This window comes from Rhinatrema bivittatum, chromosome 1, assembly GCF_901001135.1.
Source record: "Rhinatrema bivittatum chromosome 1, aRhiBiv1.1, whole genome shotgun sequence".
Lineage (NCBI taxonomy): Eukaryota > Metazoa > Chordata > Amphibia > Gymnophiona > Rhinatrematidae > Rhinatrema > Rhinatrema bivittatum.
Genome location: NC_042615.1, coordinates 116,772,583 through 116,800,235, shown reverse-complemented (window position 1 = coordinate 116,800,235; position 27,653 = coordinate 116,772,583). Strand labels below are relative to the sequence as shown.

Here is a 27,653-nt window from a genome sequence, read left to right as displayed (position 1 = left end):
GTGCCACCTTGCCCACTTCACAAGAGTTAAGGGAAGGAGACCGCAGGCCTATCAGTCATTCTTGCAGTTCCTAAATAATTCCACAGCAGATCTTTTTTTAAATATTTGCTAAAATAGGACTATTGTACAAAACATTTCCCTGGTGTTATCCCCTTTTAGTACAGTAAGAGCTGTTCTACTTATGATAAATTTGAACAGGAAGTACTGCTGCTTTACAGGTAAATTTTCAATGAGGTGTCTAAAAAGTACAAACCTACCTAATAGTCAGATACATACTATCCACAGATTTGTGTTTGAAGATTGGGTATAAAACGTATGTGCATATTTTAAGTGAACTCAAATGAGAGCATAAAATATTTGCATTATCTATTTAGGTACATTTAATTGACCACATTTCCATTTTTAAACTTTAATGTACACACAGTTTTAAGAAACCTATTGATCTTTTATTCCCAGCCTATGTCTGATATTTCTGAGTCCCAATTTAGGGAGTATCTCTTTGGGCAGCCTTCTTTAGTCTGCTGGATTACAGTAATGTCTGATGCTCCAAACTCCTCCTGTATGTAGCAAAGTCGGAATAAAATATAGAAACGAAAGTGGCTGTTGATCATTTTTAAAGTTTATATTTATACAGTTTATCCTGAGGTGTGGGCCTTTTTTTTTTTTTTTTTATACAAAATCAGCACCGTACTGCATGTTCCAAGGTGCCCTGCTCGCTGGTTAGAATTGATTGAACCACCCTGTCAGACTTGAGGTACAGCACTTCAAAAATTTGCCATTATGATACAAACGTTTGTGAGGACTGTAATACACTTCCAGCGCCTGACACCTGGGAATCAGATATTGCACCACAGTAAAGTTAACGTCACACGCGGTCATCAAGGGAGGAGGCGGGGGAGAGCGCGTCCCCACTGATTTGTAGGCTAGTGACAGTTGTCGAGGTGCAGTTACCTGGCAACGAGAAGCTGTCCATCCAGAGCGCTGGAGTGAAAAAAAGGTGAAGGCGGCGCGAGGGCAGCGATTGGCCAACCAATTGGCGAGCAAGACCCACGTGGTCCTATAGGCTATTGGTGCCATTTAAGAGCGCACAGGGAGAGGGGCTGGAAGGATTGGAGGCGGGAATTGGGGCAGTTCGGCGGGAGGGGTAGCGGTGGGGTACGGTTGTGCACGCCTGGGTTTTCTCCTGCAGCATGTTGGGTTTTGTAGTTTGTATTATCTCCGGGTTTAGAAGACGTAGTCGACTCAAGCCGGGTGATTCCCACCTCTTCTCATTTCCAATTCATGATGGCTTGAACTAGTGATGCTCACCCTCTCCCTGGCATGTCTAGTTTTCAGGATAACCAGAACATTGGAATTCGTTTTGGCTTTTGGCTTATAGACCGAGGGTGAAATGTACTCAAGGGTTTTTCTCTTTTTGTCATCTGGGGAATATTCAGTATATCTGGCTCTCCACTTTACACAGACATGATCTCGTAAATATTCATTGCGGGTATCCTAAAAACCATCCCTATCTGAGGGCAGGGGAAACAGAGGAGCAGAGCAGAGTAGCATTGCAAGCCCATGGACATTTCAGCATTTTTAAGATTCTGTAGTGTAGGAATATGCGTAGGATTTGGGACAGAAATTTACTGAACGTTTGTGTGTTTTTCAAACCGTGAAAACAAAACATCCCCAAGATGGTGGCCAAATCTACTCCGTCCCACCCCATCCACCAATTTTGTACCTAATGTAGAAGGAGGCCTGGGGAGTTCTCCTAGGAAACTCTGCAGGTGTTGTCGCCTTAATGCTGTATGAATCTCTGGAATCCTGCAGGCCCAGGGCTGAATTGTAAAAGTTTGCAGGAGGATTGGATTGAGTTATTTTCCTTTGCAACGATTTCTGTCCTGAAACAAAACTGCCAAAGAATAACTGCATCAACGGCAGGTTTTACATAGTAATGACGGCAGAAAAAGACCAAAATGGTCCATCTAGTCTGCCCTGCAAGCTTCCCAAGATAGTAACTGCCGCTCCATGCAGGTTACCCCCATGTTTCTCTTAAGGGTAGTAACTGCCGCTCCGTGCAGGTTACCCCCATGTTTCTCTTAAGGGTAGTAACTGCTGCTCCCTGCAGGTTACCCCCATGTTTCTCTTAAGGGTAGTAACTGCCGCTCCGTGCTGGTTTAGCTTTTTTTATTTATTCCCATCCTCTAGCCTTATTAAGATAGAGTTGCAATTTAAGTTTTACTAGAACAAAGGGATATTTTTGTAAAGGGGATATTTTTCTTCTTTTGTGAGCAGCATTATTCTGAGCCCTCACCATTGCTGAAAAGGATCAGCTGGGTAATGCCACCCTGAACTTGTCTAGGTGTGTCTTTTGCTGTGTTCTTAGGCTCTGAATGGGTCCAGGATGCTGCGCTCAGAGCCTCTTCCCAAGAGGGACACAATCATCTTGCGGGATGTCTTGGAGAAGGTGAGCGACAACTTCAGCATTCAGGCATCAACGCTGCGCAACTTGAGCAAGGAGAGATATAAATGCTCAACTACCTCACTAATACCAGGTAATGTGCCACAGTGACTGTGAAGCAGGAAATGTCCAAAATTGCCAGCCCTAACCCCCCCCACCCATCTTGTATATGCAACAGCCTCATGCTTCCCACCTTATGAGTGTCTGGCACTCCCCCCGTACTTACCACCCAACAAATATATGACACACCCTGTGCTTCCTACCCATCAAGTGTCCAACATTTTTCTATATCCCTCCTTTCTAAGTTACTAACACCTTTCTGGTCCGTACAGCTTCTAAGCTGTCTACACTGCCATACTCTACATACCGTTTTGAGTGTCCAACCCCTCTGTATTCCTCCACCCTCTACATGTCTCATATCATCCTACCATAGTAGCATAGTAAATGACAGCAGATAAAGACCAAAAGGCCCATCTAGTCTGGCCAGCAGTGATTTTTTGTGCATTTACCCAAAGCAGATCGAATTCCCACATGGAACCCAAATGCCAGCCTCATTGTGTCCCCTTTACAGTTGCAACTGCTGCTCCGTGCAGGTTTCCTTATGCCATCCAGGAAGCACAATGCAGTCATATCAGTGCTGCCCCGGGCAGCAACTGTTGCTCAGTGAAGGTTGTGGAGTTCCCTCATTACCATTCTCTTGCCACCATGGATGCTCTGGGTTTATCCTGTGCGTTCTTGAAGTCTGCCACTGGTCTTGTCAGCACTACCTCTTGTGGGAAGGCATTACAGGCATTCACCAACCTCTCTGAAAAAATACCTCCTGACATGGTTCCTGAATTTACCCCCTTGGAATTTCAAATTGTGACTCATAGTTCTATAGCTTCCTTTCCATTGAAAAAACTTGGCTTCTGAATTATATCCCGCCTGTCTTGCCTCTCTGCCAGGGTATACATATTAAGTTCCTTCAGTCTCATCTCATAGGGTTTCCTGTACAAACCACAAACCATGTTGGTTGTTCTTCTCTGAACCATCTCTGCTCTTTCAATGGGGCCCAGCGCACTGTATAACCTGCAGTTGGACGTGGCTTGTAGAGGCACTAACTAATCCCCTCATGCAATAAGGGGATTAGCGCCTCTACAACGCACATCCAACGCGGAGTGAAACTAATAGCACTCAACACATGCAAATGCATGTGAATGAGGCTATTAGCTATTCACTCCCTATGCAAAAAAAAATAAAAATGTGCATCTAGGACGCACATTTTAGCGATCAGAAATTAACGCCTGCCTGGAGCAGGCGTTAATTGCTGAGCGCTACTAAAACTAGTACAGAAAAGCAGAAAAAACTGCTTTTCTGTACTGCCTCCTACTTAATATCTGTGGGATATTAAGTGGGAGGAACAACTCTTTAAAAAAATAATTAAAAAAAAAAAGTTTATAAAAAGCACTGGCAGGGGTTTGGAAAATGGACGCTAGTTAATTCTGCATCCATTCTCCGAATCTGACTACCGGCAGCAGAAGGAGTGTATAAAATCAATATTAAAGTGTCGGGCACTTAATATTAATTTATTCACTGACATTTGTCCTTTTCACTGACATTTGTCAGTGAAAGGACCAATCCCCTTTCAGGACAGCCTTCTGAAAGGTGATTGGTCCTTTCACTGACATGTGACAGTAAAGGGACCAATCAGCAATTGGCCCCTACACTGTCACATGTCAGTGAAAGGACCAATCCCCTTTCAGGACAGCCTTCTGAAAGGAGATTGGTCCTTTCACTGACATGTAACAGTAAAGGGACCAACCGCAATAAGCGAAGGAGTGAATAATATCAAATGCTGGACGCTTTAATATTGATTTTATACACTCCTTCTGGTGCTAGTAGTCAGGTTGGGAGATTGGAAGCTGAATCAGCGTCCATTTTCCTAACCCCTGCACAGGCGCTGGTTAGGAAAACGGGACGCTGATAAATTCAGCGTCCGTTTTCTTAACCGGCGGACAGCCACAACAGCGAACCTCTTTCCGGCTTGCACTGTCAGTGAGGTGCTAGGGGCATGCAATCGATCCTACCACCTCCTCTACAACGCGAGCCCTAATTTAAATATTGTATCGCACCCAGGAGAGGTGCCTGGGGGCGCGTTATGAAAGCGGGCGCTGACTACACAGTGCCTGCTTTCAGCGCGAGTTTTTTGCATAAGCCCCTATATCCTTTCTGAGATATGGCTTCCAGAATTGAACACAGTACTCTAGGCAAGGCCTCACAAACGACCAGTAAAGAGACATAATTACCTCTTCTTCTATTGGTTATGCCTCTCCTTATACATCCAAGCATCCTTCTGGCTCTGGCCACCACCTTATCATACTGTGCTGCTACCTTAAGATCATCCAACACTATCGCTCTAAGGTCCCTGTCAGTGTACATTAGCTCCTCACCACCTACCACATATCTGACCCATTGATTTCTGCACCCCAAGTGCAGGACTCTGCACTTTTTGGCATTAAATCTTAACCACTCCTGAAACTTTCTTAAGTCACTTTTCATTCTGCACATGGAAGATTTTTATATGTACAAAAGTGATTGGTTTTTGTGTGCATAAATTATGAGTCTGAGAAACTTTTTTTCCACGGAAGTTAAAATGTGTGCTTAGCCAATACAAAAGGCTGAGTGCACATTTTAACTTGAGTTTGCAGACTTTTAAATTCCCAGTGCATTAGCATACCATTTGTTTGCTGCATCGGGATTTAAATATTTTTTTTACCACGTGGGTTAAAAAACTGCTGCATTTCAGTGCAGTTTTACCACACTCCTTACCTTGAACCCTAACATATTACCACTTACTCTAGAGAACTTCTTGGCTTCCTCTAAGGACATTATAGAAACGCTAGATCCAGTTACATTTTGTAGCATATCCTTTATTGAAAAGCATAAGCGTAATGGTGTGTGGTTCTCTTTTCTGATGGCAGGTTATGAACATGATATTTTGTTGGAAAAGGCGGAGGAGGTGCTGAAGGCGAGGATTAAAGATGGGGATAAGGAGGCAATTTTCCTACTGGGCCAACTGTGTTTTGAGGAGGTTTGATATTATTATCATAAATACTGCAAAGAGAAGTCATGTTAAAGGAAAGAAAATATTGAAACAACCCCCCGTACGCCCAATGATTTTATACTGCCATACACAATTTGCAACAGAACAAAGATAATGGGAAATGAGGTAGGGTAAGTGTGAGGAAATTGTTAGAGGCTAAGGAAGAGAGAAGTGTTAATTTTCAAAAAAATATAAGGATCGGCATGACACCTGTCCTCTACGGCTAGAGCGAGACCTCTAACTCATTTTATGTAAGCCAGCGAACAGCTTTCAGATGGGAAGGACTTACTACCACCAGCCTTAACTGGATTTAAACCAGTAATATAGAGATGAAAGGCTCTGTCCCCCATCCAGACTTTAAACTTCAAACTTGTTTTATCATGGAAAATCAGAACTGCTTGCTGAAGAAAATATCCAGTCTCTTGTTAGAGCTGCTAATCTCTGGTTCGGTATGCTGTGTGTGTGCTGCCACAGTATTTTGCTGCTGTTCTCTTTGGGGCCGATGCAATAAATACGCGCAGAAAGCGGGTGCTGAACAGTCAGCAACTGCTTTCATAACGTGGCCCAGGCAATATTTAAATTAGGGGGTCGCGTTAGTAAGGAGGCGCTAGGGTTGCTTGCGCGCCCCTAGCATCTCCTTGCTAACAAGAACCCGATCGGCGTCAGCAGTCTGCCGGTTAGGAAAACCGATGTCGAGTTAAATTAAATTCTGCTTTTCCTCCTACTTAATATTGCAACGATATTAAGTAGGAGACAGTACAGAAAAGAAGTTTTTTATGCTTTTCTGTACTGGGTTAAGGAGCGCTCAGCAATTAACGCCTGCTCCAGGAAGGCGTTAATTGCTGAGCGCTAAATGTGCGTTCTAGATGCACTTTTTTTTTTTTGCATCTGGAGTGAATACTAATAGCCTCAGTCATATGCATTTGCATGTGATTAGAGCTATTAGACTCACTCCGCGGCGTTGGACGAGCATTGTAGAGGCGCTAATCCCTTTATTGCATAAGGGGATTAATTAGTGCCTGTACAACCCGTGTCCAACTGCGGGTTAAACAGTGTGCTCAGCTGAGTGCACTATATTGCATCGGCCCCTTTAACTCCATTCTCTTTTCCTGTATCTTCCCTGTTTATTTTCCTTGTATACTTCTAGGCTACAGCAGTTGTGGCAAGGCTCTCCAGTCTTAGGGTGCCTGGAATATGAGAGCTCCCTGCAAGGCAGTAGTTAGGATCCAGAGCTGTGAGAACTTTTAAGGCTTCAGTTCCCCAGCTCATCACTGTGTAGTTCTCAGTAAGTTTCATATTTCTCTGCTCTTGTTTTAAGATTGTAGTTTCTTAGGGTTGCATGTCCATCTGCTGTAACCACCTTTAATATTTAGCCATGCCTTCTGGTTTGTCTCCTCTGTTTATAGAAGTTTGTATCATCTGCAGACAGGATTATTTTTATTTCATGTCCTTTTGCAGTGTTGCTAATAAGGATGTCCGCAAGTACTGGCCCCAATTCTGAGCCTGGAGGCAATCTTCTGGTTCATCCTATTTTACATAAGAACTTAAGATGTGCCATGTAAGGACAGACTAAAGGGGATGGAACAGCTCCCCTATGAGGAAAGGTTAAAGAGGTTAGGGCTGTTCAGCTTGGAGAAGAGATGGCTGAGGAGGGATATGATAGAGATCAATAAAATCATGAGAGGTCTAGAATGGATAGATGTGAATCGGTTATTTACTCTTTCGGATAATAGAAGGACTAGGGGCACTCCATGAAGTTAGCAAGTAGCACATTTAAAATTAATCAGAGAAAATTCTTTTTCACTCAATACACAATTAAGCTCCAGAATTTGTTGCCAGAGGATTTGGTTAGTGCAGTTAATATAGTTGGGTTTAAAAAAGATTTGGATACATTCTTGGAGGAGAAATCCATTAACTGCTATTTAATCAAGTTGACTAAGGGGTAGATTTTCAGACGAGCGCGAACAGCCTACTTTTGTTTGCGCTCCAGGCGCAAACAAAAGTACGCTGGATTTTAGTAGATACGCGCGTAGTCGCGCGTATCGGCTAAAATCCTGGATCGGCGCGCGCAAGGCTATCGATTTCGTATAGCCTGCGTGCGCCGAGCCGCGCAGCCTACCCCCGTTCCCTCCTAGGCCGCTCCGAAATCGGAGCGGCCTAGAAGGGAACTTTCCTTTGCCCTCCCCTCACCTTCCCCTCCCTTCCCCTACCTAACCCACCCGCCCGGCCCTGTCTAAACCCCCATCCTACCTTTGTCGGGGGATTTACGCCTCCCGGAGGGAGGCGTAAATCCCCGCGCGCCAGCGGGCCTCCTGCGCGCCGGGCCGCGACCTGGGGGCGGGTACGGAGGGCGCGGCCACGCCCCCGGGCCGTAGCCACGCCCCCGTACCCGCCCCCAAACGCTGCCGACACGCCCCCGCAACGCCGCGCGCTCCGGCCCCGCCCCCGACACGCCTCCCGACACGCCCACTCCGAAAACCCCGGGACTTACGCGAGTCCCGGGGTTCTGCGCGCGCCGGTGAGCCTATGTAAAATAGGCTCACCGGCGCGCAGGGCCCTGCTCGCGTAAATCCGCCCGGTTTTGGGCGGATTTACGCGAGCAGGGCTCTGAAAATCCGCCCCTTAGGGAATAGCCTCTGCTATTACTGGCATCAGTAACATGGGATCTGTTTAGTGTTTGGGTACTTGCCAGATACTTGTAGCCTGGTTTGGCCAATGTTGGAAACAGGATGCTGGACTTGATGGACCCTTGGTCTGACCCAGTATGACAATTTCTTACCCAGTATCCTGTCTCCAACAGTGTCAATTTAGGTCACTAGAAAGTACCTAGCAGTTCCCAGAACATGGATCTATTCTTTGTTGCTCACTCTCAGATAATTGATGGCTTCCTCTGCATTCAGACAGACTAATCCCCGTCAGTGGGTTATGCACCTCTGTCAGCAGATGGAGACGGAGTTAAAAGCTGATGTCACGGATATATAGTCCTGCCTGGACATCAGCCCGTCAATATTCTCCATCTTCAGCAGATGGTGGACTGCATTTCCCTACTGGGAATTGCCTGTAAAATTAAAAAAAAAAAAAACCAACAAAAAAACCACAGTCGAACGATGAAACAATTAAGTAGCACTGCTTGCCTCCTGTCTCAGATGCTGGAGTATCTCACTGTCAGGAGTTCATAGTGCAAGGTCGCTGGAATGCCAAGGACCAGCAGTGGAGCATCAACCAATTGGAAGCTCGGGCAGTTCGTTTAACGTGTTTGCATTTTGCCGAGAGTCTAGAGGCTTGGGCATTCCGGATGATGTCAGACAGTGCGACAGTGGTGGCCTACATCAATCATCAGGGTGGAACCAAGAGTCAACAGGTGTTGGAGGAGATAGATGTACTCATGGTGTGGGCCAAGTGCCTAGAGGAGTAGAGCAGTAGGAACTTGGACTCAGGAGAGTGGAAACTAGAGGATGAAGCCTTTCAGCTCATTGTGGAGTGCTGGGGTCATCCGTACCTAGACTTGCTGGCAACCTCAGACACAGCAAATGTTTTGCTACTTTTCAGTTGAAGACTGGACCCAAAACAAAAACGCTGGGTATTGATGCTTTCCTCCACATGTGGCCGAGGGGTAGCATGCTGTCTTATCATTCTTCCATCCCTGGCCTCTGATAGGCAGGATCGTTTGGAAGATCGCAAGTCAGGTCGACTCTGTCCTTTTGGTGGCTCTGGATTGGTCCCGGAGACTGTGTTTTGCCGATCTGCAGAGACTGCTGGTGGGCAGTCCCCTCAGGCTATCGCCTTGGAAGGATCTGAGCAGCAAGAAACCATTCTACACGATGATCAGGGTCGATTTTGTCTTATGGGTTGGCCTTTGAGAGGGCTAGGTTGTTGAAATGTGATTATTCGCATGCTGTGATTTCCACTTTGTTTCGGGCCATTTTCTACATCTCTGGCCTGTGTTGGAGTTTGAAGAGTTTTTGAGGCCTGGTGTACTGAGTGAGCTTCTCAGCCTCTCAAGGTGGATATTCCCTTAATTTTGGAATTCTTACAGGATGGATTACATAAAGGACTGGACCTTAACACCTTGAAGGTTCAAACTTGTTATAAGGGGCTTTTGTCTTGCCATGCCAAAGTGTCCTGGTTTTTGAAGGGAGTTAAGCACCTTTACCTTCCTTTGCGGCTTCTGGTTGTTAAGCGCCAGGCCATTCTTTATGACGCTTATGTCCAGGGATACAAGAACACTTAGATTTTTGTAGAAAGCATCATTTTTTATTGAACAATATAAGTATTCTTGGGAGATGCTGATGCCATGCCTCTGACAAACAGACCACCAGCATCTCATCATATACAGGAAGTGATCCTTCTTTTATAGATAACATACAATATTGTACTGGGTTAGAAGACTGCCTAGAGAATAATTTACATTGGTTGTCATGTCAACAGCATGATAAGATCATCCCTAAACTGTCCTGATTACTTGTCCCAGATGGGACCCATTTACCATCATTCTCTAGCTAGTCCTTTGTTCTGTTAAAAGTTTGTTGATCAGGGCAATTAACACATCTGAGGCTGTGTTTATAGAAACCCCTGAGAAAGAGTGCCTCTATTGTGATAGTATAGCCTGAAGTTCGCTCCGTTGGCTTCTGCTTTGTGTGACCCTATAATTAGGCATCACAGTATGAAGCCAGCTTAGACTGCCTGTCCAGATGTCCTGGGAATTCTGCAAGTCATGCTCAATAAGTCATTTAGAGTTCATACAGCCAAGACAGGCTAAGAAAGCAGAGGATTCTGGGTCAGTTTCCTTTCTCCATGTTGGTTTTCAGGCTCAGGTACACTCACCATGGTGCCTCTGTGGGACCTTAATCTGGTCCTGGAATTCTTGGCAGATCCGACCTTTCGGTTGCTGCATGGTCTTTCCTTGTGGCTGCTTACCTTGAAGATAGCTTGTCTGGTAGCAATCTGTTCTGCATGGCCCTTTCTTGGAGTGAGCCTTTTCTGCAAATGACTCTGGGAGCAGTACAGGTTCGGACTGTGCCCTCATTTTTGACAAAAGTGGTTTTAGTGTTTCATTTGAATCAGTCCATTTCCCTGCCTACCTTGGACAGAGACAGAGATAAAAGTGAGTATTGTATTTTGTGCACTCTGGATGTCAAGCAACATTTGCTCCGGTGCTTGGAGGTTACTAAATCTGTCTGGAAGTCTGATTGACTGATTGTGCTCCAAGGTGGCAGTTAAGAGGGTGCTCCGGGGAAGCTGTTGACTATAACCCATTGGGTTAAGGAGGTCATTATGGCCACCTATGTGGCTGCAGAGATTCCTTTATTGAAGCAGATTAGACCACATTCCACAAGGGCTCAGGCGGTATCATGGGTGGTACTTCGATTGTCGCCTGTTGAGATTTGCTGAGTGACGACGTGGTCCTCATTGCACACCTTTTCCAAACATTATCCCTTGAATGTTTGGGCTTGGGAAGACCCCACATTCAAGTGGGTGGTGCTGATTGGACCACGGGCAACCTCCCACCCTGTTCTGGAGTAGCTTTGGTACATCCTACTAGTGGGGATTTGCCTGCCTGAATGCAGAAGAAAGAGAAATTATTACTTACCTGATAATTTCCTTTCCTCTAATGAGGGCAGGCAATCCCTGACCCACCCTCAGCTGCTGCATTTTTACCTTTGGTTCACCTTTTTGGTGCGGATGTTGCAGAATTATTTTCCTGCTATTTGTTTGAAGACTGGTAAGTGGCTTAACCAGCCCCTCAGTTTAGTGAATAAGTTTATTCTTTTGGCTGAGCTCAGTGTTCCCTATTGGTTGGAAGCATGAGTGGTTGATTGTTAATAATCATTTTTGAGTTTAATCAGTTTGTCCACAGTTTGTCGTCTTCAGAGAATATTGGCAGGCTGATATCAGGGCATGACTATGTATCTGTGAGATCAGCTTCTTACTCTGACTTCATCTGCTGGCAGAGGTGCATAACCCACTGGTGGAGATTGGCCTGCCCTCATTAGAGGAAAGGAAATTATCAGGTAAGTAGTCATATCTTCTTTTCCAGGTCTACCTGACTAATAATTGTTTATGAACGTGTCCCCTAGAAACTTGTCCAAACCCTTTTAAAATTCAGTTATGCTAGATGACCTGACTACATCTTCTGGCAATGAATTCCATAGCTTGATTGTGTGTTTCCCATCGATAGCAGGCTGAATTAGCCATGCTGTCGTGGGATCTGTCAATCAGGTCCGGGAGGCGGAGCTACCAAAGTGATGTCAGAGCTTTGCTCTGAGGCTGCGCGTGGTTTCCCGCGCTCGGATCGACTCTCCTCAGTCTGTTTGATCTGCGTGTGGGATCGCACGTGGAGCGCCAGACCTCCTCAGTTTTTTGGCCTAAAGAAGACAAGAAGAAGAAAGAATGAAGGACAAAAAAGACCCTCGACCATCGGGCTTCAAACCTTGTCCTTGCGGCAGGGTGATGTCCAGGTCTGACAACCACGACAAGTGCTACAGGTGTCTGGGCCCAGACCACCCGATGGCATCTTGTCCTCACTGTGGTAAGATGTCCCCGCGGGCCCGTCGGCAACGGACGGAGAAGATGGAGGCCCTAAGACCAGGCTGCATGGGCTCTTATGCTCCACCGTCTGAGGCCCGGTCGTCTCCGGGACCGGCTTCCAGAGCGCCGCCCCAGCAGCGTTGAGCTGCCTCGGTTGAGCCATCTACGTCAAGAGCAGCCGGAGGGGATGCGCGCCCGATGACTTCCAGAGGCAGAGACCCCACTCGGGACCTAGTGAGGGATGGCTCGGAGCCGCCTGTGTCAAAGGCGTAGCCATCACGAGAGCATGGGGCTCACAGGCCGAAGATGTACAAGATGCGTCCTGCATCGGGCGCCTCGACCGAAGTGACGCAGCCGAAGCAGGCGCTGCCTCTGCATCCACAGACACATTCCTCGACGCGAGATGAGTCACACCGGGAGTCGACACCGACGCACCACTTGACGCATTCCACATCGAAGCAATTGCCGAAGCGCCCACCGAAGCAACAGACGCTATCGACGCATCTGCCGGAACATGCGCACCGACGCATGCACACCATAAGACAGCGACATCACCATCTATTAAGGACACGACGCACGGTGCGACTTCTGATGTATCATCGTGCAGATCTAGAGAACAAACTCCTTTGGGGACTGAAAAGAGATGAGAGCAGTGACATAACATCCCCCATGTACCACAAATTTTCCCGGTACACCTCTCTGAGGACTCCAGTGAGGAACTCGGACAGATACGCACCCCACGCTCTCTATCTTCGTCCTTTTCATCTCTCAGAGTCTACTCAGACCTGTCCTCTGTCTCCAAGACACGCTCACAGGGACATGGTCTACAGGAGCCGCTGGCGAAGAAAAGGAGAACATCAACTTCACCATCGGTTCGTAAGGCGACTGCGCCTCCACCAGTTTCGGACATTCTCTTAGCAGCGCTGCCGCGCGGAGGCACTACACCTCGACCAGTCATACCTCCACCCACACAAGAGGCATTTTCTAATCTACAATGGCTCTGGAGGGATTTTTCCAGGTCATGCAGGCTACCCATAAACTACCCAGTAGTTCACTGAGTACCGCGCCTTCCTCTCCACAGCGCTCGGCTCCAGCCTCACCTATCTCTGCCCCACCACCACAAGTAGAGGTACCCCCTCCACGATGGTGCCACCACCGCCACAAAAATTGCTTCCTTCACCAGGATCCCCGATGGACCATACTACCACTCCGGACACATCGACGGGATATCCGTCAGAACCAGAAGAGAATCCAGCAGAGCCGTACTCCCCACCCGAGGACCTTACATATCCCAAATTCCTCGAAAAGGTGGGAAAATCTCTGAACCTAGAATTACAGAAGGTACAGGATCCTAGGGCGGACACCCTAGACCTCCTGAAGATTTTTGATCTGCCAGCGGAACCTATGGCCTTACCACCACATAATATTCTCGATTCCGTTCTCGAACACTCGTGGGAGTCACCTTTCACTTTGCCAGCCGTCTCCAGGAAAACGGATCTAAAATTTAAAATACAGAAGTCATCCTACTACTCACCGACTCAACTATCCCATGCTTCGGTAGTGGTAGAATCGGCTATGTTACGAGCTAAAAAATAAAAAATCCATTCCTCCACCCCACCGGACGGGACTTAATCTCTGGACGACTTTGCAAAATGAACCTTTCAAGCATCAATGCTGAATGCCAGGATAGGTCATCACCAGTTTTATATCATCCAGTACATTTACGAATGTATCCAGCGCCTTAAACAGGGTGCGGAACCTCAAATGACCACACCCCAGGATCCAATAATCTTACAGGAGATAGAAGAAGCGATCCAACATCTACTCTGCAAGGTATATGAAGGCTTTGAAGCTTCTTCTAGAATCTCGGTGGGGTCGATAGCGGCGCGTAGGATGGCTTGGCTCCGCGCTAGCTCTATCCGACCAGATGTCCATGAGAAGCTAGCCAATCTACCCTGTAAAGGGGACAACATCTTTGGGCCCCAGTTTCAGGAAACGATTGCAAAATTAAAGGAACAATCGGTAGCAGTTCAATCTCTCACCACCACTCCCTCTTACCCACCTTCGAGAGGCTATTATACCCCAAACAGGAGATCGTCTTTCCAGCGCCGCCCATACAGTCCATTTACCTCTTACTGGACGCCGCCGTATCAACCTCCGCCGAGACAGCAATCACAAGCACCGCAAAATCGTAGAGGCCATCAACGCCCACAACGTCCAGCAACACAACAACCCACGACTGCGTCAAAGTCCAATCTGTCTTTTTAGACTTAGCCCCGCCACCATCACCAACCGTCTTAGCAGGAGGCATAACAGATCACCTTCCACAGTGGGAAGCAATCACATCGGATCAGTGGGGACTGGACATAGTACGCTCAGGTTATCAGATTCCCTTCACCAGTTTACTACCCCTGCCCTATGTAATGGGCAAAGGGCCCAGATCCAACATTACACAATTGCAAAAGGAAGTGTCAACTCTACTACATCAACAAGCAATATGTTGACTCCTTCCATCCAATCACATCATGGAGTTCTATTCCCCATATTTCCTTATCCCGAAGAAATCTGGAGGACTACGTCTAATCTTGGATCTCAGGGACCTCAACAAATACATAGTCAAAGAAAAATTCAAAATGATATCCCTCAAATCCATCTTACCAATGATTCCTCCCAGGGTGTGGATGTGTTCACTGGATCTCAAAGATGCCTACACTCATATTCCAATGCATCCTTCCTCCTGGCAATACCTATCATTTCAGGTTCAGGGCCAGCACTTCCAATACAGGGTACTGCCCTTCGGCCTCTCGGCCGCACCCAGGGTATTCACCAAGTGCATGGCAGTGGTGGTGGCGTTCCTCCGTCAATGGGGAATAATAATATTTCCTTATCTGGACGATTGGCTCCTCATAGCTTCGGACCCTCAGACACTGCAGGAGAACTTGAAAATCACAATCTATCATCTTGGCCGGTTGGGCCTTGTCATCAATTACGAGAAATCCCATCTGTCGCCAACCCAATGACTCCAGTTCATAGGAGCCGTACTGGACACGATACCCCACGACAGAAGGACCACGATGTGGCAGCTTTTCTGCAGCTTACGACACACCCCAACTCCATCGGCATGGCAAATTCTCTCAGTGCTCGGCTACATGGTGGCAGCTATTCATCCGGTTGCTTTGACCAGATTATACATGCGACACATTCAATGGGATCTCAAACGTCAATGGTACCAACACTCACACCCATTGACGAGGAAAGTATCTCTCACCAGAGCCATGGGCAACTGGTGGCTTCGCGTGGGGACACTCAGCAAGGGGGCCCCATTCATGATGCTACTACACAATGCCGTTCTCACCACGGATGCCTCCCGCAAGGGGTGGAGAGCGCATCTGGACCATCTGCAGACTCAAGGCCTATGGACTCAACGAGAATGATTCCATCAAATCAACCTGTTGGAGCTTCGAGCGATCCGCTATGCCCTGCAGGCTTTTGTGGCTCACCTTCAAGGACGTCGAGTGATGGTCTACACGGACAATCCAGTGGCCATGTACTATATTAACAAACAAGGCGGCTCGGGCTCATGGATCCTCTGCAAAGAAGCCCTAACCATTTTTTCATGGGCAGCCAAACACTCAATTCAGTTATAAGCAACTTACTTACCAGGAATTTCCAACACCAGGGCGGACAGATTGAGCAGAGTTTTTCACCCACACGAATGGTCTCTCAACCCAGTAATAGTGGACGATTTATTCCAAAGATGGGGAACCCCGACAATAGACTCTTCGCCACAGAGTCCAACAAGAAATGGCCCCGCTTCTGCTCGTTCTGGCCAAGCCAATACAGGGTTTCCCAGGACGCATTTCTAATTCCATGGACGGAACCCTTAATGTACGCTTTTCCACCCATACCTCTCATAACCAAGACACTGCAAAAGTGCATGCAGGACAAAGCACAACTCATCTTAATAGCACCTGAATGGCCTCGTCAACCGTGGTACACCCACCTGTTGCAGATGTCCACAGAGGAACTAGTCCACTTACCAACTCGGGAAGACCTCCTGTCCCAGGAAGGAGGCTCTCTCCTACACCCGCTCCATCCCTCTCAACATCTAATGGCGTGGAGGTTGAACGGGTCCTCCTCGCTGAACAGGGATTCTCCATTTCAGTACAAAATGTAATCCTGGCATCAAGAAAACCATCCACAAGACGAAGTTACCGATTTAAATGGAACAGATATGAGACGTGGTGCAAGGCATCCATTTTATTTTATTTTTTTTTATTTTAAATCTTTTTATTGATTTTGCAGTCAAGGATAAAACATATGGTAGGAACATTTGATCCCAAAATAGGGACATTTGATAAACATATTAATACAGCAGTATAATGGGTTCAACAATCTAGAAACAGAACATCATATGTTGCGTGAAGCAGCTGAACATTTGTGTAGCAAAATCCCCATTTTTCCCCATTTCTTTCCCGCCCTCTACCTACCCCCTACCCATGCAGCATTTGAGAATAAAATACAACAGAATGGTATACAGAACAATTGACAATATAGAGAGGTATGGCTAATACAAGCACATGAAAAAAATTGTAAGACATGCTTAGGTCTCTCCGAACCTCCCGTCCATGCGGAAAAGTAAGTATAAACAAGAGTAGAGAAGTCACAACAAAAATTAGATCAAAAATAGAAATCGAACTACACACTCCGGATCCACACTCACTCTTCAGGATGTGCATAATTATTAAAAGGCCCCCATATCTGAGAGTACTCTGTTTTCCTTTTTTGAGTTTGGGAATTTGCGGTCATCTGTTCAAATGTCGCCAGCTTTATCATCTTGTTCAACCAATGTTTAAAAGGCGGACCATCTTCCGAAACCCAGTGTGCCAAAATCACCTGTTTAGCCAATATCCCAGCTTTATTCACAAATACTGTAAGATATGTAGAAAGCCTAGTATGTGGTGTTAGGTCACTGTCAATTAACCATAACTGGGGGTTTAGGGGGATATTACTGCCCCAAACTGCATTGCAGAAGGCCGTAATTTGAGCCCAATAGTCTTTGAGCTCAACACACGACCAGAAACTATGCATATAATCCCCATTACTGACTCCACACTTCAAGCAAAGTGGAGAGTCACTGACACCAAACTTGAACACTTGCGCAGTAGTAACATATAGTTGCCATATAAATTTAAATTGAAGTTCTCTTAGATTTGCATTCTCCGTGAGTATTCTGATGTTCTTCAGATACACTTTAATTATATCAGGCGAGATCTGCAATTCCTCAACTCCCTTCCATCTATCACAAATCTCTGCAAAAGTATTAGCGTCTAGCAACTGTTTACCACTTTTGAGAATAAAGTACATGACATTTTCATCTTTAAGTGGAAGCCTAATAGGCAACCTAATTGAGACCGGAGATTGGAAGAAAGCCTATGTAGGCCAGTTGTTAAAGCATAGTGTCTGATTTGCAGGTATGCAAAAAAGTCACTCTGTGGAAGATCAAAAAGTGTTTGGAGTTCTTGAAAACTATGCACATAATCGGAGTTAGGCTGTAAAATCTGTATAATGTGTGTTAATCCCTTGGAAGCCCATTGCTGAAAGACTGTGTGCTCCCTCCCTGGTAGAAAATGAGGGTTGTGACAAATGGGAATGTAGGCAGTGCTTGTGGTGGGAAGTCCCAACCGCTTGCATAAATGTAACCAAGCTTGCCGACCCGTGCGCACCAGGAAAAATTGCCTACTTTCCGCCGGAAGGTGAGCAGGGTCAAGTTGTATTAATACCGCCGGGGAGAACCCATGAAAGCTAGTTTGTAAAAAGGATGTGGGGGAAAAGTATTCTGTGCCCAATACCCAGTCGCGGATGTGGCGCAGCATACACAAGAAATTGTAGCTTCTAAGGTCTGGACACGCTAAACCCCCCTCCTCTTTTGCACAGATGAGATGACTAAAGGCTAGTCTTGCCTTGCGGCCTCGCCAAATAAAATTGCGGATGGCCTTGTTAACGGCTTTTATGTCAGTATTGTTTAACCAAACCGGAAGCATTTGCAGCAAGTACAACCATTTAGGTACTTCCACCATTTTAAGCAAGTGGATTCTGCCCGTTAGGGAGAGTGGGAGAGTTTGCCACTGCAATAGTCTTCTCTGCATTTTATCTAGGGCTGGTCCTACATTCGCCTTATATATGGTACGCAGTGAAGTAGGGATCTGAATGCCTAAATACTTTATGGAGCCTTTTGCCCATTTTAGTGGAAAGGTAGATCCCCAAGTCTGTTCAAGATTGCCAGTGATGTCAAGTGCTTCCGACTTGTCTGTGTTTATTTTAAGTCCTGAGAACCTGCCATATCGGAGCTGTAAAGACAGGACTTGTGGTAACGCGGATTGTGGGTTAGTCAAAAAAACTAGAATGTCATCAGCAAATGCCGCCGTCTTGAACGTGTGACCATTGATATGCAAACCAGTGATCAACTGGTCTGCAGCCATGTAACGAAGCAGGGGGTCAATAGCTAAAATATATAATAGAGGCGAGAGAGGGCAGCCTTGCCGTACTCCCCTCTGTGGAATAAAGGCTTGAGAGAGCAACCCATTTGCAAAAATGTGGGAGGTCGGTTCAGAATACAGTAAGGAGATGTATGTCAAGATATCACCGTCTAGCCCAAAGCGAAATAATACCGAGAATAAATAGTTCCAGGATACCCTATCGAATGCCTTTTCAGAATCGAAACTGACCGCTATGGAAGGCACATGCTTGGTTTGACAGTAAGACATAGCGGTAAGCAGTTTGACAATATGAGAACTAGAGGAGCGACCTTTGACAAATCCAACTTGGGATGAGGAAATCAGGTGTGGGAGAACCAGACTCAATCTTGCCGCTAGGACATTAGCCAACAGCTTTAAATCACAGTTTAATAAAGATATGGGTCTTGCCTGGTTTTGGAAGAACGGTGATGTAGGCTTTGTTAAAATCAGGTGGAAATTTATGTGAAATCAGTGCCTGGGTATAAAAGGACTGTAACGTTTCTGCCGCTTCGTCTCCCAGGATTTTATAAAAATCATAAGTAAACCCATCGGGTCCTGGTGCTTTCCCCGATTTGCTCTTTTTAATAGCCAACAAAATTTCTGATTTTGTAATGGGAATGTTGAGTCTGGTTCTTTGGGACTCTGTTAAGGAGGGGAGTTTCAATTTTTCAAAAAAATTATCTTCTTCCACTGAATCTCCTAACCTATCTTCGGTGTAAAGCTGCGCATAAAACGTGCGGAGAACTTCACAAATCCCCTCTCCCTTAGTCACCCAGGTGCCTTTATTAGACTTAAGCTTTTCAATATAGGATTTACTAAACCGGGTTCGAACTAGATTCGTTAACACCTTCCCTGTTTTGTTTCCAAAACGAAAGAAAGTATGTTCCTTAAATTGGAAAGCTTTCAGTGCCCTTTGTTGTAAGTTTGCCTGTAATGTTCCCAGAGTTTTATGGTACTGAGCCCAGTTAGTTGGAGAGGGATTTTGGATCATTGCTCGTTTGTCATGTTGTAGTTGCTGAGTCAATTCCATTATAGAGGCAGTAAGTACTTTGTTTCTGTGTCTTAAAAAGGAAATGATCTCCCCACGTATTACTGCCTTTCCTGTTTGCCAAAATAACTCTGGGTTGTCCCTATGTTGTTTGTTATGGTCTATGTACTGGGCCCATTTATCTACTAAGAAGTCTCTAAACCTTTTATCATCTTTAATATAAGTAGGGAATTTCTAGCATTGACTTTTGGGTAGGGAGTCTTCCCAGTTCAGGTCTGCCCATATCAAAGCATGATCAGACACCGCTGGGGCATCTATCCCAGTAGACACAATAAGCGGGAAAAAGGAGGCATCCCCCAAAATATAATCAATTCTAGAGAGTGTTCCATGTGCTTTAGACACATGGGTAAAATCTTTTTCTTCAATATGTAGCACCCTCCAGTAATCCATAAAATTGAGGTCTGTGCATATTTGGTGTATTAAAGTGGGTTTGTTATGGCCAATCCGAGCCCCAGGAAGTTTGTCCAGAAGGGGGTCGTGGACACTATTAAAATCCCTAACTAGTAGTTGTCTTCCTGTACCATGTGTATGATATAAATTCGTAATTTTCGCAAAAAAATCTGGAGAAGGGGAATTGGGGCCATAAATATTCCCAATAGTGATGTCCTTGCCATTCAGTTTCCCAATTATGAATATATACCTTCCCTCTGGGTCAGTTAACTCCTGAGATACTTGGAAAGAGAGACTTTTGTGTATCAAAATGGCTACCCCTGCTTTCTTTCCCAAAGCAGCCGAAAAGTAACATTGACCAACCCAGTCTCTTCTGAGCTTTTTAGATTCCGCCTCAGACAGGTGCGTTTCTTGTATGCAAGCTATTTGTACCTTGGACCTTTTTAAAAATTGTAAGACTTTAGTTCTTTTAATCGGGTGTCCAAGTCCATTCACATTGAGACTGGCAAGCTTTATATGATTCTTACCCTAAGCATTTTAAGAATAGTAACCTCATGAAAGTTAACCTGAAGTCGATGAGGGGCTCCCCAGCCTAAGCCCTCCATCCAGCTATATAGCAAAATAACAGAGAAATCTGCAATCGGAGTGAACCATGTCCCGTCCTGAAACACTTGAAAACAAACATATATACAGAAAAAATGTGCAAATACCCAGTGCTGCATAATCCATCCCTTCCCCCCACCCCCTGTCCCCCCCTTCTTTCCCCACCCCAATCCCTAAGGTACATTATATGCTCAGTAGCTGCCCTCTCTAGGAGGAAACCTCTGGGGGGGTACACTACTGATGTGTCGTGTCCCCACCCCTCCACAAATCCACAATTTCAGCAGAACAATTTAACCAACCAACCCACAGTATACGAACAACATGTAAACAAGAAAAGGGGGAAAAGTGAGCTCGCCACCCAGTACTAATATTTACATAATTGCGCCTGCCCGCCACTTATGTTGAAAAATAGCGTTCAAGAAGACCACTAGACCCTGCTGTTAGCGTCCTGAGCGGGGAAGAGATTATATGGAACTAGTGAAAGTCACTCCTCCGAGGAGATTCAATAGACCCCTCCAGCGCCTGTGTGGGAACGAAGGGAGTTATCGAAGGGCACACCAATGATCTCCAGCTTTGCCCATAGAGACTCCGTGCACTATCGCGATGGGGGCTTGATCCAGGAGACTTTCCATGCGCTTCTCTCCCATAGGAACCATCATCCTGCCTTCGAAACAAGTTATTTAAAATCTTCGAGGTAGTGGGCCATCCGTGGAGACACAGCCTGCAGCGCAAACTTCAGCCGGGTAGCGTGTGACGCACACTTCAAAATGGAGCCGGTCAGAAGGGGTCTGTCCCACAGAGGCTATGGTAAAACGCTGTAGAAGCAGAGGCAGTAATCAGCGCATCCAATGCACTGCCCTAGTGTACATGCTCTGAGCACTGGTTCTAGTACTTGCGCAGAAACCGTTGATAAAAAAAACCAGAACTGTCCATATAGAGCCAGCAGAATCTGTTCCCTCGAGGAGCGACCCTCCTCTGTAGCGGCGGCAAAGTTGAGAGGTCCCACACAAACCGGGCACGCACTGGTCTTATAACTCTAGGGTGGCGACGCTCAGTCTCCTCAAATGTGGTTAAATCATTAGTCAGTCACACAAACAGAACATGAAAACGCCCATTCAGATCACAGGGTCGTCATAAATTCTTTTGCTTGGTCTGCATTTGTAAAAACATGCTCCTTACCTCCATGCTTAAATTTCAAAATGGCAGGGAATGCGAGTTGAAAGCGGATGTTTTTATTGAAAAGATCCGTACATATGGGGCTGAATAACTTGCGTTTTTGAGACAGTGTCGCAGAGAAATCCTGGTACATCTGTACTTCTGCATCCTTGTATTTCAATACCCATTTCGCCCGATAGGCCTGAAAAATTTTTTGTTTCTGGGACCAATTTAACAGCTTGGCTATTATAAGCTGGGGTCTCGGGTCGCCTTCCCGCCTTCTTCCAAGTCGGTGTGCCCGCTCGATGTGGAAGGCTTGGCCTAGCTCGGGTAAGTCTAGTGCATCCGGGAGCCAGGCTTCTAAGAGAGACTCTAAATCGGTCTCTCCCACTGATTCAGGAATGCCAGAGAATCTGATGTTATTACGCCTGGCCCGGTTCTCTAGATCGTCGATCTTCTCCGTCTGCGCTGTTACCATCGCTTCTAGGGCTTGCATCCGGCTCTGCGAGGTTATTGAGGTGTCCTCTAACTCAGAAACCCTCGTTTCAATTTCAGCCAGCCTCGGGGGCAGTTCCGCGAAGGAATCCTTCAGTTCTTTAATCTGCGTAAATAGGTTGGTGAACCTCCTGTCCAAAGCGGCTACCACCGCATTGGTGACATTAAGAGTGAGATCCAGCTGTGATGTTGTAGAATTCGGAGTATTAGGTGGCGTCGGTTTGTGCGAAGCATCCGCCATTTTGAGCGTTGCCGGGCCTGATTTTTCTTTCTCCTTCTTGCTTCCCTTTAAGGGCATGCTACTCGTACTTTTCAGCATAAATCGATCAATAGACATTAAGCACTTGAGTCCAGTGTAAAAATCACGCTTTCTATGTAGGATTTAAGGAGATGGTCGAAGATTGTGGAAGGGTGAGGCACGGAGCCGAAGCAGAAGCGTCCGCTCAGCTACATCGCATCACGTGACCCCCCCGAGCATCCATTTTTATCCCGCTTCTTCTGGCCAATTTTGCTGAGGTTGCTGAAAATGCCCATAGCTAAGCGCATCTAAATTGTGCATCCAGAATTTTTTTTTTTTTAAATAAAGCCAATATACATTTATTTTTCAGTACTACAAGTACCACAATGGTACTATGTAAGAGGAACCACAGAGGATCGTATTTTTAAATTTCTAATGAGCCCTTGACTTGTGGATTGACTTTAATCCACCTCCTAGGCTGGAGTTAAATTTGCTACATTAAAAAGTGTGCATTGGGTGCCTAGCGATTTTCTGCATTGGGGGGTAATAGCTAATAGCCTCATCTACATGGAATTTACACGTGATGGACGCTATCAGCTACCCATTTGTTTGGGGCATGTTTTGGACATGCTAATCTCCTTATTGCATCATGTGCTAGTCTAATGCATCCAAAATGTGCATCCAACCACACATAAACCTGTGCACTAGGCTGGGCACACTTTATTACATCGGCTCCTCAATGAGCTTATGACCTTCAGAAGACAATGTTCTTGGCGGGATCTCCTAGACGTGAGTTTAGCCTCTCTTAGGCATCGGGGCATCAAAGGAGCTACACCAGGTATCAACGGTGCATCTGCATTGCAGGCATCAGGAAGGCTTAAACAGTATCCCCACTGCGTCGATACACAGTATCAGAAGAGGGGACATTCTGGTGGCAGCCATGAATCCTCCCAGGCATTCTCATGGTGAGGAGAGCTCGTCCTCTCAACATTCCTGTGAATTGATCAGTCTCCAAAGGTCCATGTGATCATCTCTGGTGACCAGGAAAATATGGCCTCCCCTCTTGTTTTCCAGTCACTACTGGCTTTGGTAGATTCAAAGAGGAGATGGATAGACTTGAAGCTTAGGAGCATTGACATCAGTATCGATACAGGCTGATATCCAGTTCCTTCTAGTTCTGCCACACTGATGGGGTACTGAGGCACCAATGGGAATTGTCATTGGATGTCCATGCACTGATGGGAATAGGTATTGGCCGTCCATGCATGTATGGGAATGGGTATGGATGGTGATCTCATCTGGCTAGTAGGCAGATGAGAAGAACTTAGTTGCCTACAGGAGCCAGCCCAAATGTGTGTGCACTGGGGGAGCTTTCCTGGCCGATGTCCTGGAAGCCTACATTGGTGCATGGGTGACTGACCCCCATTCTTACCAGAATGAGGGATCAAACATCCTGACAGCTTTTCCTGTCCACTACATCACAACTCCCCTCCTGTTTCCTTCAGAACAGGGAAAGGGAGGGCTGGATTAGAGAACGAAGTGCTTCTTGTCGCCTCTGCTCTGTCTGCCTCAGCCTCATTGCTCTCTCCTCTCTGCCTTCTCGTCCAGTCTTGCCTCGTCCAGTCTTGTCTTCTCCAGTCATCCTCGTCCAGCCTTGTCCTGTCCTGCCCATCTTGTCCAGTGTCTCCTATGTGTCTACTTCCTCCTTTGGCCTGACACTCCATATCTTAATCTCTTGCTTGGACAGGTCCATGATTGCCTGATGCCTAGACCTGACCAACGTTGTTACTGCCTGCCCTGACCTTGGCCTGTTCCTGACTCTGTCAGTCTGGTGCCTGCCCTAACCCGCCGGCTGCCAGAACCCAAGGGCTGAAGCTGCAGGGGAGGCGGCTGGTAAAGGTGAAACTCCAGACTGTCCTGCTACAGGGCATGTTCGCCCTCAAAGCTGCGTCAACTATGCCGCAAAATAAAGGGTTCACACAGCTGCTACCTTTCACAGTTTGCTGACGCCATGAGCTTGGCAGACTCGTCTCAAACCTCTGCAATCTCTGGACTGGCACTCCAGTTGAATTATCAGCAAGACTAGCTACACGATTTGACAAAACTCATGCAAGGACTTGCTCCTTGGTCCAAGGCTTCTATGACCATGGTACCCATCCTGGCTCCTCCTGTCCGATACACATCGAGCATGCTTCATCTGCCTTCCCAACCCCAAGAAGTGTCAAGGCTTTCTGAATCCTTGCAGAATGCAATTTGGATTACAGGCACCTCTCTTCCTCAGACCGGGTGAAAGTCACCTACATCCTCTCCCTACTCGAAGTGTTCATCCCTAGCCTGGGCCTCCCTCCTCTGGGAATGTGACGAGCAGCTACTGGGGAACTTGGGCAATTTCCTCAGCGAGATCCAACTGATATTTGACAAACCCAGATGGGCACCCAGATGAACCACTCAAGATTTGGCAAGGCTTCAGGACTGTAGGCAAATATGCTGTTCACTTTCAGATGCTCGCAGCTAAACTCCAATGGGGCAACAACAGCCTGATTGCCATCGTTCGTCAAGGGTTATCAGAGAGAATCAAAAGACGAGCTAGCTGGACGTGACCTACCAGACACCATGGAGGGCCTGATCAGCTTGGCCATACGCCTTGATCTCCATTTCCAAGAGTGAGCCCTTGAAAGAGGTGTGACTTGATGTCTGATTCATGTGACTTCCAGCTTCCACTGTCATGTGGTTCCCTTGCCAGTTCCTGAATCCAGTACTCCCCCTGAGGAGTCCATGCAAGTGGATCACTACAAGTTGACTCCAGAGAAGAAGCAGAGGCGTCAGAGCCTCAACATATGCCTATATTGTGCAGCATCAGGGCACTATGCAAATCATTGCCCGGTTAAGCTGGGAAACTCCAGGCCTTAGGTCTGGTGGGAGAGGCCACCCTAGGTAACCTTGTACCTCTCCACAAATCCTTGTACCAATACACTGTCAGTCAGAGACACCAATGTTGATGTGCACACCTTCTTGGATACCGGTGCTGGAGGCAGCTTTATCCATCAGTATGATATTCTGACCGTTCCACTTGATACCATGTTCACCATGCAGACTGGCCTCCTTCACCAAGAGCACATTAGCTTGTATGTACTTCCCAAGGCAGTCAAGGTCATGCTAGGCCTACCCTGGTTCATGTTGCACCAACCCAACATTGACTGGGGTATTCTACAGCTTGCCAAATGGAACCTTCGATGCCATGAGCAATGCCTTACCAAGGTCTCACCTGTCTTGCACTTTGCCCAGACACTCACCCTAGTGTTACTTGGCTTGCCGCCACAATACACAGAATACACCGATGTCTTTAGTTAACAACAGGTGGAGGTCTTACCTCCTCAACGCCCCTACGATTGTGCCATAGAATTGTTTCCTGGCAGGGTTCTGCCCAGAGGCAAAGCATGCCTGCTCTCTGCACTGATAGCAAAGGCTATGTCCAAGTATATCAAGGAAAATCTGGATTGAGGATTCATTCACCCTTCATTCTCATCTGCAGGGGCTGGATTATTTTTTCATAGGAAAGAAGGATGAGTCGTTACATCCCGGCATTGACTATCATGGTCTTAACTTGATTACCAGGAAGAACCACCATCTACTTCCCTTGATCTCCAAGTTCTTTGATTGCCTTCAGGGCATACAACCTGATCACAATCCAAGAAGACCGATTTTAACACTTGTGATGGAAACTATGAATTGCCCTTCGGATTGTGCAACGCCCTTATAGTTCTTCTCAGCGGTAATGCCGTGCTGAGAAGAACTGATGAGCCAATGCCCTTTCACATTCCTTTGATGCAGAGGGCTCTCTGGAATCCCCACTGCACATCATCGATCCTGCAAAGATTGTGGTTGCTGACACTTGTACAGCCCATGATTCTTGCTTGGGGGGACACTCAGGTATCACCCGGGACCTTGGAATTAGTCGCTCGACACTGCTGGTAGTGGAGCCTGTAGGTCCTCTGCTGCCATGGAGGAGAGAGGGAACCAGTAGCAACACTAACACACATGAAAATAATGTGCATAGTACAGGGGTGTTATCTAATACTAATGTCTTTTTTGACATAGACCCCACCGTGACTTGTTTAAGGTCATGCACAAAGTGAAATTCTTGTAGAGATTCATAACTGAGTGCTGTAACTATCAGATTAATTATGTATTTATTAAATTGATTTTTAGCATGTACAATAATCAGAATCAAATCGAACAATACAAATGAACCAGACAAACTAAAACCACATAATTCCTGCTCTTCTTTAGTGAGCTTAGAATCCTGATAGCATTTTATTTATTTATTTTTATTTTATTTATGAAAAATATCTGAGATTCTGCTGCACCACTGGGCAGGTGCTTAGTTGTATCTTCTTGGTTATCTTCCATGTATACTGGACTGCCCTGATGAATTTTGTAGAACAGTAATGCCTAAATATCTGTGTTCTAATAACTACTGGAAAGCTCTGCACTGAACCCAGCAAATGCCACAAGCTTATATCCGTGTCTGCACCCTTTCTCTTGATCCTTCTTTCTGTGTAGAGTGCTGGCACTTGTCCACAGTTTAATAGCACAATTACTTTTTATTGTGTCAGTGACTTGTCCAGAGGCACAATGAATGAGTCCCAGACTATATAAGACCTGGAATTTTTTCGTACTTTGCCTGAGTATGCAAAAATATTTACAGTTTACCTAGTGGGAACTAGATGGCTCAAGGGAATTCCAGCTCTAGGCCACCAATTTAAATCCAGCTCTGGATGGTAATAACCAAAAGTCAGTGCCATCTGAAAGCTGAGTGAGGTATTCAAAGGGAGTCAATGCTTTCATTCCATTTTTCCGTGAATAGGTGTCTGCATGACACTACATCACTGTTTGGAATCATTGCTGGTATTCTCAGTAGAGAGCGCAAAAGCTGACCTAAGTACTTTCTCACCATTCTATGCGAACTCTTGAGATGCATTGGCAAGGTTTTCTCTCGTCCTGCCCATTGTGTACCTATCCTGTGACTAAATAGAGGACTTCTGGTTTCCATTGCTGGCAGCCCAGCAGTTTTTACAAGCACTAACTTCACGTGTTTTTTTTTTAATTTATAATTTCCCTGATAGTAGAATAAGAATGCCTGGGAAAGGCAA

General features: G+C 46.2%; 1 protein-coding gene across 1 annotated transcript in view; it reads left to right on the top strand.

The window, feature by feature from the left end:
* The first annotated feature begins 934 nt into the window (after positions 1 to 934).
* Positions 935 to 27,653, top strand: part of LRP2BP (LRP2 binding protein) — a 101,383-nt gene continuing 74,664 nt past the window's right edge. The window contains exons 1-3 of the mRNA XM_029586919.1: positions 935 to 997; positions 2,369 to 2,537; positions 5,404 to 5,513. Coding sequence (XP_029442779.1) covers positions 2,387 to 2,537; positions 5,404 to 5,513 — 261 coding nt within the window. The 5' untranslated portion in view covers positions 935 to 997; positions 2,369 to 2,386. The remainder of the gene's footprint in view (positions 998 to 2,368; positions 2,538 to 5,403; positions 5,514 to 27,653) is intronic.